General features: G+C 37.7%; 1 protein-coding gene across 1 annotated transcript; it reads left to right on the top strand.

Annotated features, from left to right (window-relative positions):
• Positions 1–16,202: 16,202 nt before the first annotated feature.
• LOC306658922 (transmembrane protein 126A-like) lies at positions 16,203–17,345 on the top strand (the record flags this gene model as incomplete). The annotated part of the gene is made up of 3 exons (XM_079136215.1): positions 16,203–16,251; positions 16,667–16,772; positions 16,934–17,345. The coding sequence occupies 3 exons, from the start codon at positions 16,203–16,205 to the stop codon at positions 17,280–17,282; spliced, it is 504 nt and encodes a 167-aa protein (XP_078992341.1). The 3' UTR covers positions 17,283–17,345.
• Positions 17,346–17,570: the final 225 nt, after the last annotated feature.

The following is a 17,570-nucleotide window of genomic DNA, read 5'->3' as shown; positions in this document are numbered from 1 at the left end:
GGGCCCAGACCAGAATGTCCAGATAAGTATTCTCTTGAAGAATGCTGACTCCCTCCTTCATGCACTGGAAACTAGTGTTATCTGTGGAAACTTTCATGTACACAGAGTTTCTTAGAACGCTGGTCATACAATGGCACAAAGCAAGCTAATGATGTCAGGGATTGTATAATGTAACCTATGAAACCCCTTCCCTGTGGTATCCAGGGTGAAATGAAGCACTGTGGAAGGGATAATTGTTCATCCAGCCAGATGCCACTAAACAAAGCTCTTTGAGGGAGCCAGGCTCTCACTACCTTCTCGTGAAGCACCATGAAATATGGAGGTCCAGCCTGTCACCACTGGTGACAAAGCACCATGAAGGATGGATGCGAATTGTGCAGTCTATTATTGATGGACTTTCCCCATAAGCAATTTTCAATAAACCTTATGTCTCACATGCTATCTCTATGTAGTACTGATTTCTCAGAAACCTATCCCACATTGCTAGCACAACCGGGCTGTGTAGAATACAATGCTGAACTGCTGTCTAGTATTTCTTAGGATAAGAAGTTTGTGATGTGTCTTACTGAGAAAATACACATTAGATCAGCTTCATTTAGGCACAAGATGTAATATATGTGACCATGAAGTTCAATGTTAATAAATCAATAAGACATTAAATATATTTATTTGTTTGTTTGTTTTTGTTTTAACAGGGTCTCCTCGTGTTGACCAGGTTGGCCTCAAATTCATAATCCTCCTGCCTCAGTCTCCAAAGTAGCTGGGATTACAGGCATGTGCCACCACACCCAGCTCACATAAAATTACTATGTGTATTGACTGATTGATAAAAATATTGTGACCAGAGGCTTGCAGGAATCTAACCCTGAATTTCTCCTAGGAGCAATGACTTCGTATTCCCTAATTCAATGTTTATTGCAACACTATCAACCACACCTCCCCACAAAATGAGAATCAATGTACTCTAACAAGTACTTCCAAGAAATGTGCAGACTGTGCTATCTCCCTGAATTTTTGAAAAAGTGAACAAATGCAAAAATAATAACAACTATAAAAAGGGTTCTGGAAAGATGATGGAATAGGAAGCACCAGAAATCTATTTCCCCACCTAGATAAGAATTACACTGTCAGAACCTGTCAGATATAACTTTTTTGGAACTCTGTAGTCTTTTGCAGGCATGCAACTTCCAGGGGAAATTTGAGATAGTAAAGTGTAGTTAACTTTAGCAAATTTCAACTCTTAGCACAGTGGAAGCTACCCATTCCCAACTTTTAGCTCATGGCACACAGGAGAGCACGTTTTCCTACAGCAGCTTGCAAATAGCTTTCAGGAACCAATATGTGCAAAAAATCACCCTGTCCTTCAAATATTGAGGATCTGTCCTCTGATCCCTGGCTACTGCTTATGGAGACAGAGGCAGGAGGCCATTGTTGTTGCATTTCCCTATTGCTAGTTTTTCAAATGAAGTAACTTCCAAGGAATTTAAAGGACAAATGCCCTTTCCTCTCCCTGCTCATTTTTCTCTTTTTTCCCTTTGGGAGCCAGATATCAAGACCAGATATTTAAAAACAACTATTTATCTGGGAATAGTTGCACACACCTGTATTTCCAGCTACTCACAAGGCTGAGGCAGGAGGATAGCAAGTTCAAGGCCAACCTGGGCAACTAAGCAAGACCCTGCCTCATAACATAACAAAATAAAAGGCTGGGTATATAGCTCCAGTAAAACACAAAAATTCACAAAATTTTTAAATGAAACAACACATTCCTATAAAATAAATAGATCAAAGAATAAATTCGAGGGGAAATTAGGAAATAGAGATGAATTAACACAAAAGCACAACATGCCAAAACTTATGGAATGCAGCAAAATCAGTGCTAAGAGTAAATGATGGCTATAAGTACTTACATTAAAGACAAGAAAGATCTCAAACCAACAATAGAATGCTTAAACTTAAGAAAGTAAAAAAAGAACAAACTAAACTTAAAGTTAAAAAAAGGAAAGAAACTGATTCTTTCCTTATTTGGTTCTTCGGAAAAACCCAAAAAGTTGTTGTCGTTGTTAATATTTTTTGTTGTTGCTGGTTGTTTTGGTTTTTAAAAGATCAAGAAAATAAACAAACCTTTACTTATATGGGCTGAGAGGTAGAGAAGCTTAAATTATTAAAATAAAAAATAAAAGTGGGGATATTGCTACATTCTTGGAAAGCAAATGATTATAAGGCAGTACATTTGCAAGCTAACAAACTGGAAAACTTAGATAATGGACAAATTCCTAGAAACATAACACCTGTCAAGATTAAATCCTGGCCAGGTGTGGTGGCATATGTTTGTAATCCCAGCTACTTGGGAGGCTGAAGCAGAAGGATTGCAAGTTTGAGGGCAACTTGAGAAATTTAGTAAGACCCTGTCTCAAAATAAAATAAAAAAGGGTTGGGATGAAGCTGAATTACAGGTAGAGATCTTGTCTAGCATATATAAGGTACTACATTTAATCCCCTGTATGGGGGTGGGGGGTAGGGGTGAACAACTAAATCCTGAAGAAAGAGAAAATCTGAAATGACTTGTAACAAGTAATGAAAATGAATAGCAAACAAAAATCTTCTGACAGAGAAAAGTGGTAGTGATTGCTTCGCTGGTTAATTCTACCAAATATTTAAAGATGAAATAATACCAATTCTCCTAAAAATTTTCCCAAAAACTGAAGAGGAGGGAATACTTTCTGACTTATTCTATAAGGCCAGCATTACCCAAAGCCAGAAACTAAGGAAAACAAAACTACAGACCAATATCTCTTAGGTACTTTGATTCAGCAACAAAATGCTTGCAAACCAAATTCAGCAGCATATTAAAATATTAAAACTAAATGGGATTTATTCCTCAAATATAAGGATAATTCAACATAAAAAATCAATGTAACATACCATATTAACTGAATAAAGGAATAAAAAATTCACATGATTATTTGAATTGATTCAGAAAAAGCATGTGGCAAATTCAATAACTTTTTATGATTAAAAACCAAACCAAACAAAAACAAAAAACCCTCAACAAACTAGAAATAAAAGAGCACTGCTTCAACATAATAAAAGTCACATATGAAAAACCCAAAGTGAATATAGTAGTCAATGATGAAAGACTGAAAGACTTCCCTCTAAGATCAGAATTAAGGCAAGGATGCCAGTTTTCTACTGAACATAATATGGAAAGTTCTAGCAACTACTCAACTTAGTACTGGAAGTTCTAGCTAGAGCAATCAGGTGAGAAAAATAAATAAATAAAAGCATCCAAATAAAAAAAGAAATAAAATTATCCCTATGAACAGACAGTATTATCTTATATAGAAAATCCTAAAGATGCCATCAAAATATTCTGTTAAAACTAATAAGATTTCAGCAAAGTGCAGGATGGAAAGTCAACACATAAATATCAGTTGCATATCTGTACACTAAATGAACAAGTAAAAAAATCAGGAAATTTCAAAAACATTTCCATTTACAATAGCATCAAAAAGAATAATATACTTAGGAACTGACTTAACAAAGGAGGTAAGGGACTTGTACAAAGAAAACTACAAAAAACTCCTGAAAGAATTTATGGAAGACCTAAATAAATGGAAACAGGCCACATGTTCATCAACTGGAACACATTAAATTCAATCCCTATTAAAAATTCCAAAGACATTTTTCTGTAGAAATAGTAATACCCACCCTGAAGTTCATATCGGATCTTAAGGGACCATGAATAACCAAAGCAATCTCTAAAAAAAACAAAACTGGAGGATACATTCTTTCTCATTTCAAAGCTTACTGCAAAGCTACAGTAATCAAAACAGTATGGTACCGACATAAAGATAGATATATAGATCAGTGGAATAGAAAAGACAACCAAACAAACAATCTTTACATACATTGTCAAATGATTTTTGATAAGCTTGCCATGATCATTCAAGCAAACACTACCATCTTTTCAACAAATGGGTGCTGGAAAAACTGGATATCAACATGCAAATGAATGAAATTGGACTCATACCATATACAAAAATTAACTCAAAATGGATCATTGACCTAAATGAAAGGTATGAAACTATACTCCTAGGGAAAAATCTTCATGGCTTTTGATTAGGCTTTGGTATCTTAGGCATGATAAAAACACGAATACCATAAGAGAAAAATAGAGAAATTGAAATTCATGAGAATTAAAAATAATCTTTGTGATTCAAAGGATACCATGAAGACAGTGCATGATGACCTTGCATAATGAGAGAAAATATTTGCAAATCAAATATCTGCTAATGGATTTTATATAGAGTATATAAAGAATTCATTACTCATGAATAAAAAGGAAATTATTCAGTTTGAAAGATGAGCAAGGAAAAATGAACAAAGGATTTTGAATAGATATTTTCCCAAACGAGGTATACAATAGCTAATACTACATGAAAAAATGCTCAATATCATTAATTTTTAGGAAACAGAATACTAAAACCTTGAGATACTATTTTACACCACTGAAAACAGACATTACCAAGAGTCAGTGAGGAGGTGGAGAAATTAGAACTTTCACATAACACTAGTTGTATTGTAAATTTGGCAGCCAATTTGGAAAACAAGTTGGCAGTTTCTCAAAATGTCAAATATAGTTGTTATATTACTCATAAATTTTGCCTAATATATATCCAAGACAACTGAAAAAGTAAAACATTCAAAGACTTGGACAAAAATGTTCATAACACTATTGTGCAGAACACCCTAAAAGCTGAAACAACTTGAATGTTAATAAACTGGTGAATGAATAAATAAAATGTGATATTTCCACACCATGAATATTTTTTAAACCACTATGAGGAATGAAGTAATGATACTACAACAAAGATAAACCTTGAAAACAATGTGCTAAGTGATAGAAGTCAGACATAAAAGACAGATGTATAAATTTGTTTATATGAAATATTCAGTTAGGGAGATCCATAGAGATAGAAAGTAGAGTGGTAGTTTCCAGGGGCTTAGGGAAGGGAGAAATGGGATAAATGCTAATGCATATTGTTCAAGGCCACATACAGAGAAAGAAAATCTGGAGTCGGGCATGGTAATCCTGTAATCCCAGTGTTATGGGGCGCAACTTAAGAACAGACCGATCACCACTGGGAAGTCCGAATTTGAGAGTCTTTATTAAGCTGGCCAGCTGACTGTCTCACACAATGCCCCAAAAAATGGCTATTGGGAGAACAGCCCGGACCACAGGGTTGTAGGGGTTCTTATACCAAAAATCACATCAATCATAAGTGTCTGTTGCTATGATTCAAAATTACAAACTAACATCATGAGATCATTGACAGAGGGGGAAGTGGGTCAAACTGACCCTTACCAAGGTACAAACTTCGGTTACTAATATCCACACAATCACTGTTTACATGGTACATTGTTTAGGAGCAATAGGAATCAAAAGAGAGCAATTTTTTACTACATAGGAGTTGCCATTGTATATTATTAAACATGTCACACCAAGTAACTGATGATGGGCACAGAGGCAGGGTGTTCCCATGGGAGAAACTTATTTCCTACATAACATGGAGTCTCAGAGCAAAATGGAGTCTGTTTAGTCATTTTCCTTAGAGTCTGGCCTATAACATTCTCATGGAGCCAGATCTGTCAGCCCATCACACCAGCTACTCAGAAGGCTGGGCAGGAAGACCTCAAATTCACAGGCCAGACTAGGTAACCTAGCAATAAGTGTCTCAGAAAAAATTTCAAAAGGGCTGGGGATGTTGCTCAGCAGTGGGGCATTTGTCTGGCATGTGTGAGGTTCTAGGTTCAATCCCCAGCACCACAATAAAACAAAGAAAAGCTTCCCAGTTTGTTTTCAAAATGTGTATTGTCATATGATGAACTAAGCAAGATGTATGGTCCTTAGTGACCATCTCATCTACGTTTGTCACTCTTTTTCTTCCTTTCTTCTCCCCTCCCCCTTTCCCTCCCTTCCTTCCTTTTCTTATTCCTTTCTTTTATTTTGAACCTTCACTATGGACATTTTAGAACAACAGAGATTACAAGAATTCTGGGACATTTACTAATAAATTTAATTACCATATGGGCATTTCATTTTGTGGGAGATATACAACATACTTGTAAGATAATTAATTTGTAAGATAACAAATTGTGGGACAAACAATAACAAATACATCTGCAGTAATAGTGCAGTACAGGACTAGTGCAGGAATAGCAAGACCAATTGCTGGGAAAGAACAGAAAGTCTAGAAGATACATTCATGCCTTGTACATAGTGAAAGAGGATTTCAAAGCAGCTGGGAAAGGATGGATTAGTCAGAAATTACGATAGGACATTTTGCTAGCTATTTCTTTTTTTTTTTTTCTTTTTTTTTTATTGTAAACAAATGGGATACATGTTGTTTCTCTGTACATGGCGTAAAGGCATACCATTTGTGTAATCATAAATTTACATACAGTAATGTTGTTTGATTCACTCTGTTATTTTTTTCCCTTCCCCCCACCCCTCCCACCCCTCTTTACCCTCTATACAGTACTTCCTTCCTCCATACTTGCCCCCCTCCCTAACCCTAACTCTAACCCTAACATTAACCCTTCCCTCCCCCCCATTATGTGTCATCCTCCACTTATTAGCGATATCATTCATCCTTTGGCTTTTTGAGATTGGCTTATCTCACTTAGCATGATATTCTCCAATTTCATCCATTTGCCTGCAAATGCCATAATTTTGTCATTCTTTATGGCTGAGTAATATTCCATTGTATATATATACCACAGTTTCTTTATCCACTCATCAATTGAAGGGCATCTAGGTTGGTTCCATAGTCTGGCTATTGTGAATTGAGCAGCTATGAACATTGATGTGGCTGTATCTCTGTAGTATGCTGATTTTAAGTCCTTTGGGTATAGGCCAAGGAGTGGGATAGCTGGGTCAAATGGAGGGTCCATTCCAAGTTTTCTAAGGAATCTCCACACTGCTGTCCAGAGTGGCTGCACTAATTTGCAGCCCCACCAGCAATGTATGAGTGTACCTTTCTCCCCACATCCTCGCCAACACCTGTTGCTTGTATTTTTGATAATCGCCATTCTAATTGGGGTGAGATGGAATCTTAGGGTGGTTTTGATTTGCATTTCTCTTATTACTAGAGATGTTGAACATTTTTTCATATGTTTATTGATTGCTTGTACATCTTCTTCTGTGAAGTGTCTGTTCATTTCCTTAGCCCATTTGTCGATTGGATTATTTGTATTGTTGGTGTAGAGTTTTTTGAGTTCTTTATAGATTCTGGAAATAAGCGCTCTATCTGAAGTATGAGTGGCAAAGATATTCTCCCACTCTGTAGGCTCTTTCTTCACATTACTGATAGTTTTCTTTGCTGAGAGAAAGCTTTTTAGTTTGAATCTATCCCAGTTATTGATTCTTGCTTTTATTTCTTGTGCTATGGGAGTCCTGTTGAGGAAGTCTTGTCCTAGGCCGACATGTTGAAGATCTGGACCTACTTTTTCTTCTATAATCTGCAGAGTCTCTGGTCTGATTCCAAGGTTCTTAATCCATTTTGAGTTGAGTTTTGTGCAGGGTGAGAGATATGGGTTTAGTTTCATTCTGTTGCATATGGATTTCCAATTCTCCCAGCACCATTTGTTGAACAGGCTATCTTTTCTCCATTGCATATTTTTGGCGCCTTTGTCTAGTATTAGAAAGTTGTATTTATTTGGGTTTGTGTCCGTGTCCTCTATTCTGTACCATTGATCTACCTGTCTATTTTGGTACCAGTACCATGCCGTCTTTGTTACTATTGCTTTGTAATAAAGTTGAAGTTCGGGTATTGCGATACCCCCTGCTTCGTTTTTCCTGCGAAGGATTGCTTTAGCTATTTTGGGTTTCTTATTCTTCCAGATGAATTTCATGATTGCTTGCTCTATTTCTGTAAGGTACGTCATTGGGATTTTAATTGGAATTGCATTGAATCTGTATAGCACTTTTGGTAGTATGGCCATTTTGACAATATTAATTCGGCCTATCCAAGAACATGAGAGATCTTTCCATCTTCTAAGGTTTTCTTTAATATGTTTCTTTAGTGTTCTGTAGTTCTCATTGTAGAGGTCTTCACCTCTTTTGTGAGATTGGTTCCCAAGTATTTTATTTTTTTCGATGCTATCGTGAATGGGGTAGTTTTCATAATTTCTCTTTCTGAGGATTCATCACTTATGTATAAAAATGCATTGGATTTATGAGCATTGATCTTGTAACCTGCCACTTTACTGAATTCACTTATGAGTTCTACCAGTTTTCTGGTGGAATTTCCTGGTTCCTCTAAGTATATAATCATATCATCCGCAAATAGGGATAGTTTGAGTTCTTCTTTTCCTATTCGTATTCCTTTAATTTCCTTGGTCTGTCTAATTGCTCTGGCTAGAGTCTCAAGAACGATATTGAATAGGAGTGGTGAAAGAGGGCATCCCTGTCTTGTTCCAGTTTTTAGGGGGAATGCTTTCAGTTTTTCACCGTTTAGAATGATATTAGCCATGGGCTTAGCATAGATGGCCTTTACAATGTTAAGGAATGTTCCCACTATCCCTATTTTTTCTAGTGTTTTGAGCATGAAGGGGTGCTGTTTTTTATCAAATGCTTTTTCTGCATCTATTGAAATAATCATGTGATTCTTGACTTTAAGTCTATTGATATGGTGAATTACATTTATTGATTTCCTGATGTTGAACCAACCTTGCATCCCTGGGATAAAACCCACTTGATCGTGGTGCACTATCTTTTTAATATATTTTTGTATGCGGTTTGCTAAAATTTTATTGAGAATTTTTGCGTCAATGTTCATTAATGATATCAGTCTGAAATTTTCTTTCCTCAATTTGTCTCTGTCTGGCTTGGGTATCAGGGTAATATTGGTTTCATAGAATGAGTTTGGGAGGGTTCCCTCCTCTTCTATTTCATGGAATACTTTGAGAAGTATTGGAATGAGCTCTTCTTTAAAGGTTTTGTAGAACTCGGCTGAGAACCCATCTGGTCCTGGACTTTTCTTTGTTGGTAGGCTTTTGATGACCTCTTCTACTTCATTACTTGAAATTGTTCTATTTAAATTGTGTATGTCCTCCTCGTTCAATTTAGGCAATTCATATGTCTCTAGAAACCTGTTGATGTCTTCGAAATTTTCTATTTTGTTGGAATATAGATTTTCAAAATATCTTCTAATTATGTTTTGTATTTCAGTCGTGTCTGCTGTGATATTTCCTTGTTCATTCCGAATTTTAGTGATTTGGGTTTTCTCTCATCTTCTCTTTGTTAGAGTGGCTAAGGGTTTATCAATTTTGTTTATTTTTTCAAAGAACCAACTATTTATTTTGTCAATTTTTTGTATTGTTTCTTTTGTTTCAATTTCGTTGATTTCAGCTCTGAGTTTAACTATTTCCTGTCTTCTACTACTTTTGGTGCTGTTCTGTTCTTCTTTTTCTAGGGCTTTGAGCTGTAGTGTTAGGTTGTTTATTTGTTGATTTTTACTTCTTTTATTGAATGCGCTCCATGAAATAAATTTTCCTCTAAGTACTGCTTTCATAGTGTCCCAAAGATTTTGATATGATGTTTCTTTGTTCTCATTTACCTCTAAGAATTTTTTAATTTCCTTCCTAATATCTTCTGTTATCCATTCATCATGTAATAGCATATTGTTTAATCTCCAGGTGTTGGAGTAGCTTCTGTGTTTTACTCTTTCATTTATTTCTAACTTCAATCCATTATGATCTGATGGAATACAAGGTAGTGTCTCTATCTTCTTGTATTTGCTTACATTAGCTTTGTGGCATAATATATGGTCTATTTTAGAGAAGGATCCATGTGCTGGTGAGAAGAAAGTGTATTCGCTCGTGGTTGGATGGTATATTCTATAAATGTCCGTTAAGTCTAAATTATTGATTGTGTTATTGAGCTCTATGGTTTCTTTGTTCAATTTTTGTTTGGAAGATCTGTCCAGTGGTGAGAGAGGCGTGTTAAAATCACCCAGTATTATTGTGTTCTGGTCTATTTGGTTTCTGAAATTGAGAAGGATTTGTTTGACATACATGGATGAGCCACTGTTTGGGGCATAGATGTTTATGATTGTTATGTCTTGCTGATTTATGGTTCCCTTAAGCAGTATGTAATGTCCTTCTTTATCCCTTCTGACTAGTTTTGACTTGAAGTCCACATTATCTGAAATGAGGATGGATACCCCAGCTTTTTTGCTGAGTCCATGTGCATGGTATGTTTTCCCCCATCCTTTCACCTTTAGTCTATGGGTATCTCTTTCTACGAGGTGAGTCTCTTGCAGGCAACATATTGTTGGATCTTTCTTTTTGATCCAATCTGCCAGTCTATGTCTTTTGATTGATGAGTTCAGGCCATTAATATTCAGGGTTATTATTGAGATATGATTAGTATTCCGGGTCATTTGGTTCATTTTATTTATTTATTTATTTATTTTGAGACAACTTGGTTCTTCCTTTATTTGACAATTCCTTTAGGATAGTTCCTCCCATTGCTGATTTGTTTCTTTATTTTTCATCTCTTCCTCGTGGAATATTTTGCTGAGAATGTTCTGTAATGCTGGCTTTCTTTTTGTAAATTCTTTTAGCTTTTGTTTAATCATGGAAGGATTTTATTTCATCATCAAATTTGAAGGTAAGTTTTGCTGGGTATAAGATTCTTGGTTGGCATCCATTTTCTTTCAGGGCTTGAAAAATGTTGTTCCAGGCCCTTCTAGCTTTTAGGGTCTGGATTGAAAAATCTGCTGATATCCGTATTGGTTTCCCCCTGAATGTAATTTGATTCCTCTCTCTTGCGGCCTTTAAAATTCTGTCTTTATTTTTTATGTTAGGTATTTTCATAATAATGTGCCTTGGTGTGGGTCTGTTGTAATTTTGTATATTTGGAGTCCTATAAGCCTCTTGTACTTAATCTTCCATTTCATTCTTCAGATTTGGGAAATTTTCTGATAGTATTTCATTGAATAGATTGTTCATTCCTTTGGTCTGTTTCTCTAAGCCTTCCTCAATCCCAATAATTCTTAAATTTGGCCTTTTCATGATATCCCATAGTTCTTGGAGATTCTGTTCATGATTTCTTACCATCTTCTCTGTTTGTTCAACTTTGTTTTCAAGGTTAAATATTTTATCTTCAATATCTGATGTTCTGTCTTCCAGGTATTCTATTCTATTGGTTATGCTTTCTATGGAGTTCTTAATTTGGTTTATTGTTTCCTTCATTTCAAGGATTTCTGTTTGTTTTTTTTTCAGTATCTCTAACTCTTTATTGAAATGATCTTTTGCTTCCTGTATTTGCTCTTTTAACTGTCGATTGGTGCGATCATTCAGTGCCTGCATTTGCTCTTGCATCTCGTCATTTGCTTCCCTGATCATTTTAATTATGTACATTCTGAACTCCCTTTCTGTCATTTCTTCTGCCATGCTGTCGTTGGGTTTCATTGATGTACCATCTAGATTTGTTTGCAGCATTTTCTTTCCTTGTTTTCTCATATTGTTCAGGTATCAGTTGACCGCTGTGATATTGCAGATTTCCTCTATTGTCTTATAATATCCCTGACGCTTTCTAGTATATCCCCTCTTAGCCTTCAGTAGCCTGAAGTCTTGGAGGAAGTTGATAATGCGGTGCTCCACAAGGAAGCTGACTCCCTAGGGGAGGTGGCCTTCCGGTGGGGTATATTCCCTGCTAGTGGGCAGCGGTACCTTCACTTGCTGATGAATGGTCATCCAAAGGGGAAGTAGGATGTGGGCTGATGCAAGGCCAGTTTGGGTCTGTGTCTCTGATTTTAAAGTCCTTTTGGGAGAACCTCACCCGACAGGGAGGACTCACCCAGTGGGGAGGTCTCGCTGGTCGGTTTCCCTCCCAGAGGTTCCGTTCAATTCACAACTACCTCCTGGGCTGGGCAGCCTTCTTCTGCAATGTTCCCAGGGACCCGGACCTACCTCCTGGGCCTGGAAGCCTCGCCCTTCGCAGATGAATCTCCTTAGGCTGCCTCTCCTCTGAAAAGCTGCCTGCAGACCTGGAGTCTTCGCTCCGCCCCTCAGTTTGTCTGTGGGGCTCTTCCACCAAGAAGCTGCCTAGGCCCTGGGACCCTGCTCTGCACTTTTCGCCTGGCTATGCGGCCCCTCCTCTGAGCAGGCACCTGGAGCCCCTTACAATCGCTTCGAGTCCCAGTGACCCGCCACACGCCTTTTCCTCCGGCAGCCACCTGGTGTTCCCTGCGGTCGCTCTAAGTCCAAATGACCCACCACGCACCTCCTTTTCCACCAGGCAGTCACCCAGAGATCTGGTGCGTCACAAGTCCCAGGAACTCACTGTGCATCTTCTTGTCCCGACTGCCACCCGTAGCCCTGGTGCAGTCACTTCGAGCCCAAGCACCCCGCCGCACTCCTCCTCCTTCTCCAGACAACCCCCCTGTGTTCAGGAGCGGATGCTCTGGGACCAAACCACTCACCACGCTGTTCCACTGGATAGCTGCCCAGAGCCCTGGCGCAGCTGCTCCAATTCCAAATGACGTGCCGAGCCCGTATTTCTCCTTCTCCTCTGGGCAGCCCCCTGTGTCAGGGGTGGTCGCTTTCAGTCCAAACAGCTCACCAAGCACCTTCTCCTTTGGGCAGCCTCCCAGAGCCTGGGTGGGTTGCGCCGAGTCCCAGCGCTGTGCCGAGCGGCCTCCTTTACGATGCTCCCAGTTGTCCGCGTTCACTGCTCCAGCAGGGGAGGGGCGTCTCGCCGGCAGCTCTACATCACAAAGTTCCCTGTTTTCGGGGCTACCGCCCCATCCGGGATGCCTACCCAATGGGAGACACTCACCCGGCTGCTTTGAGTTGGTCCCAAGTCTCTCTATATCTCCTCTTCTTGAGTCCTGAGTCCTGGAGCAACACGAAACGCAGCCACCCTCTAGTCCGCCATCTTGAATCCCCTCTTGCTAGCTATTTAGAATTAAAAAAGAATAAGCCATGGACTATCCCAGCACTACAAAAAATAAAAAAATTAAGTAGGTAGATATGTTTGGATCCCTGTATGAAAACAAATTCCAGGTGGATGAACAAACCCATCTACAAATTAGAGCCCTCCACTAGGACAATAGGCAAAGGGCACAGCACCTCTAAAAAAAGAATCATAAGCTCTTGATAAGCATAAAAAAGCAAGCAACTTCAGTAGTAAAGAAACAAATGTAAAACATTTTAAAAATGAATGATGATCATATTTAATTCCAGGATACTCTGGACGTTTGTAATAAGTGAGTGGACAAATCTGATGAAAATTATGAATGTGTATACATCTTTTTTTAAAAGAACAGTTGAGGTTCCTGGCAAAATTGAAAAGGCACAGAAAGGCCCTATATGCCCTCTGCCCATGCATGTGCACAACCTACTCCACTGACAACATTCTGTGCCAGAGTGGTGGTTTGCACCTTTACTCCTGGGGGATCCTTAATGTAGACTCTTAGCTAAGAGCAAAGAACATGTAATTTCCCCTATCATATGTGCTCTAGGTGGACCTAAAATCATGTACACTGAAGGTGCCAACCATCTGCTCTAAGAGCCTGAATCATGCTTCACTAGGGATAAGATCAGTTGAATCTTTGCAACTTTGGGAATAAAAATTATCATTTTATATGAGCACATGAGCCAAGTGGAACGATTTCTTGCAATCATTTCTTGTCTTCCAAGTGTCTCTAAGACATTTGGAAATATGGGAAAATAAATGAGAAGCTTGAAATCCCTCTAACAAAGACCAGTTTTTCTGGTAGAAATAAAATAGCAAAAAGATGATAATGGTAATTCTCAACTACAGTGTTCCACTAGTGCTCACATATACTTTTTTCATTTTTAGCATTTTTGATCTTACAATATTACAATTGATGGTGCTGTTAAATTAGCATCAATTTTTGTTCTGAATGACATGTAATATAATGGAATGTCTCAAAATAAATAGTATTTTAGATTCAATGGTATGTATTTCTTCTCTTTAGTACACCTCTATGTTGTCTAAATAATATGAACCTCTGAATCAAAGTTTCTGTTACCAGACCATTTATAGTTCCCTGTAAGAGCTAGAAAGAAAAAAGAAATTTCATTGTAAATATCTGTTCATTTTTTTCCTATCCCTATAAAATCTGAATTTTGTTAATTATTCTCAGGAAAAAAATAAAAAATCAAATAGAATATTCACTTGAGATGTTTATATTTAGAATGATTGAACTGGAAGAGATGAGCTATAGTTTGGATCTGAAATGGACCATGTGTTAAAGGCTTGGTCCCCAGCACATGGTCTATTGGAATGTGATGAATCCTTTAAGAGGTAGAGCCTGGTTGGAGGAAGATAGGTGTTTGAAAGTGATATTGGGGACCCAGCCTCTTTCCCTCCCATTTTCTCTCTTATTTCCTGGCTACCATGAGGTGAGCAGTTTCCTTCACCTGGCATTTCTACCATGTGTCTTGTCACCAGCCCATGTCAACAGGGCCCAGCAAGCATTGACTGAAGCTTCTAAAATCATGAGCCACAGTAAACTTTTCCTCCATTTAAGTCGCTTCTGTCATCAGTAGTATGTTTTCAACAGTTTAACTTTTGCTAGTTGAGAAGGAAACTGTAGGGGTTTCTGACCATAGTGTCAATTTTATTTTTGTAATGGAGGAGCCCTCTTAGTGCCCCACCATTCAGGACCTTTTCCAAACCTCCTGTTTAAAGATGCTAAATGAAATGGAGGCTATTTCTTCCTATTGCTGGTTTTGGTTTGCTTTGCCTTGAGGTCTTTTATAGGTACATATAGGAAGACGGTTCTTATCCATTTTCAATTGTAGTCAGTTGCACACAACATATTACAAAAATCATCCCCCCCAAAACACAGACTGTCTAGGGGAAAAAAATTGAGTTGGAGGAACAATAGTGAAAATCTTGAGGAACATGTTTAAAAAGCTAGCAACCTAGTAGGCTGTGCTGGCACATACCTGTAATCCCAGCAACTTGGGAGGCTGAGGTTGATGGATTGCAAGTTTGAGGCCTGCATGGGCAACTTAATGAGACCCTGTCTCAAAATAAGATACAAAAAAGGCTAATGGTGTAGCCTAATGGTGTAGCACTCCTTGGTTCAATTCCCAGTACTCAAATAAAAAAAAAAATTTAAAAAAGGTAAAAACCTTATAAAAATAGAAGCACATATTTATGCATATTAAATGGTATACTAAATATGGTCCTTGAAAAAGAATCGAAGTTCATTTGTGGAAATGGGCTCAGCATAACTTTCTCTTGTGAATGTGAACAGAAAGCCTACAGAATGGGAGAAAATCTTTACCACCTGCACCTCAGATAATAATCTCCAGGATATACAAAGAACACAAAAAATTTAACACCAAAACCATAAATAACCCAATCAATAAATGGGCAAAGAAACTAAGCAGGCCTTTCAAAGAAGAAAACATATGGATGGTCAAAAAAATATAAGAAAAAATATTCAACACGTCTAGCAATTTGAGAAATGCAAATTAAAACTACATCGAGATTCCTTCTAACTCCAGTCAGAAGGGTAATTATCAAGAATACAAGTAAAAATAAATGTTGGTGAGGATGTGAGAGAAAAGGTACAGTCATACATTGCTTGTGGTACTGAAAATTGGCACAACACTCTGGAAAGCAGTATGGAGATTCCTTAGAAAACTTGGAATGAAACCATCATTTGACACAGTTATCCCTATCCTTGGCTTATACCCAAAAGACTTAAAATCAGCATACTACAGTGACACAGCTACATCAATGTTTATAGCAGCTCAATTCACAATAGCCAAACTATGGAACCAACCTAGGTGCCCTTCAACAGATTAATGGATAAAGAAATTGTGGAATATATACACAATGGAGTCTTGTTTGGCCATAAAGAAGAATGGAATTATGACATTTGTTGGTAAATGGATGAAACTGGAGAAAATTATGCTAAGTAAAATAAGCCAATCCCAAAAAACCAAAGGCTGAATGTTCTCTCTGATATGTGGATGCTAACCTATAACAAGGGAGGGTAGGGAGGGGAAGTATAGAAACTCACTGGATTAGACAAAGGGGAATGAAGGGAAGGGAGGGGGAATTGGAATAGGAAAGACAATAGGATGAATCAGACATAACATTCCTATGCTCATAAATGAATACATGACCAGTGTAACTCCACATCATGTACAAGAAGAAGAACGGGATCAAAATGGGAATGGGTTGTACTCTATGTATGTATATTATGGCAAAATACACCCTACTGTCATGTATATCTAAAAACAACAAAGATCAAAGATGAAGGAAGGAACCAATTTTTATTATAAAATTTGGATCAGAAAACTTTGCATTTGGATGCTATAAAAGTCACTGTCAATTGCTCTTTTAATCCTATACTTGATTTACTCTTTCCTTAGCATGCGTCATCACCAAATATATTGTATAATTCATCTGTTAATTGCTGTCTTTCCCAACTAGAATATAAGTGCCACAAAAAAAAAAAAAAAAAAAAAAAAAGAATTACTTTTTACTTTATTTTTTGCTGTATCTCCAATGCCAAATACAATATCTGGCAAAAATTTTAAAAAGAATTTTCTCTTGTGAATTCTTGTGGAGTGGTATAAAGAGTATAATCTGAGAACTGGAGAGGCACCGGCTGCTGGGAGGAGAGCAACAGGAATCTACTTGAACATGGATCCACATATATTGGATTCAATGCTGCTTTCTGTGGCCTAATAGCATACAGTCTTTTTCGGCACAGTTTTACATGTGTCACAGACCTGAATAGTGGCTGGCTTATCAATGACAGTACTCCCATCTCTCTTTTTTTTTTTTTGTGCAGTGTTGGGGATAGAACCCAGGGACTTGTGCTTGCGAGGTGAGCACTCTACCAGCTGAGCTATCTCCCCAGCCCAGTACTCCCATTTCTGACAGCAAATGCATCTTTCAAAGGTTTTGTGAACTGCATTGTGAAACCTGTATCGTGACATGGAGTGGACTTGTTGGTTTTGTTTTAGGAGGACTGTACCCTGTTTTCTTGGCTATACCTATAAATGGTGGCCTAGCAGCCAGGTATCAATCAGCCTTGCTACCAGAGAAAGGGAATGCCTTAACTTACTGGATTAGAATTTCTAAGCCTATTTTCAGAAAGATGTTATTTCCCATTTTACTTCAGACTATGTTTATAGCATACCTTGGGTCTAGAAAATATAAAGTACTTATAAAGGCCTTTCAGTTACCTGAACGTGGCCTAGAAATTCACTGATTTTAAGCAAATGTGTATATAAAAATAAAATTGTAAAAACAACCTGTATCTCTAATGTTAAAAATAAACAGACTTATAATAAAAAACAGTGTAATCTGACATCACACATCACTGGATGTGCCTGGATGGCCTTGTAACACATGTTTGAGGTAGAAGCTTGTGTCTTTGTTGTATTCCTACTTATCTCTGTTCAGTTGGGTATAATTTTCTAGATTCACCTAGTGTTCTTCATAGACAAAAATCTCACATAAGCAAGTGCAAAATTTGTTTTACAATCACATTATTGCC

The sequence above is a fragment of the Sciurus vulgaris genome (genome assembly GCF_902686455.1).
Source record: "Sciurus vulgaris genome assembly, chromosome: 4".
Lineage (NCBI taxonomy): Eukaryota > Metazoa > Chordata > Mammalia > Rodentia > Sciuridae > Sciurus > Sciurus vulgaris.
This window is presented reverse-complemented; position numbering and strand designations above follow the sequence as displayed.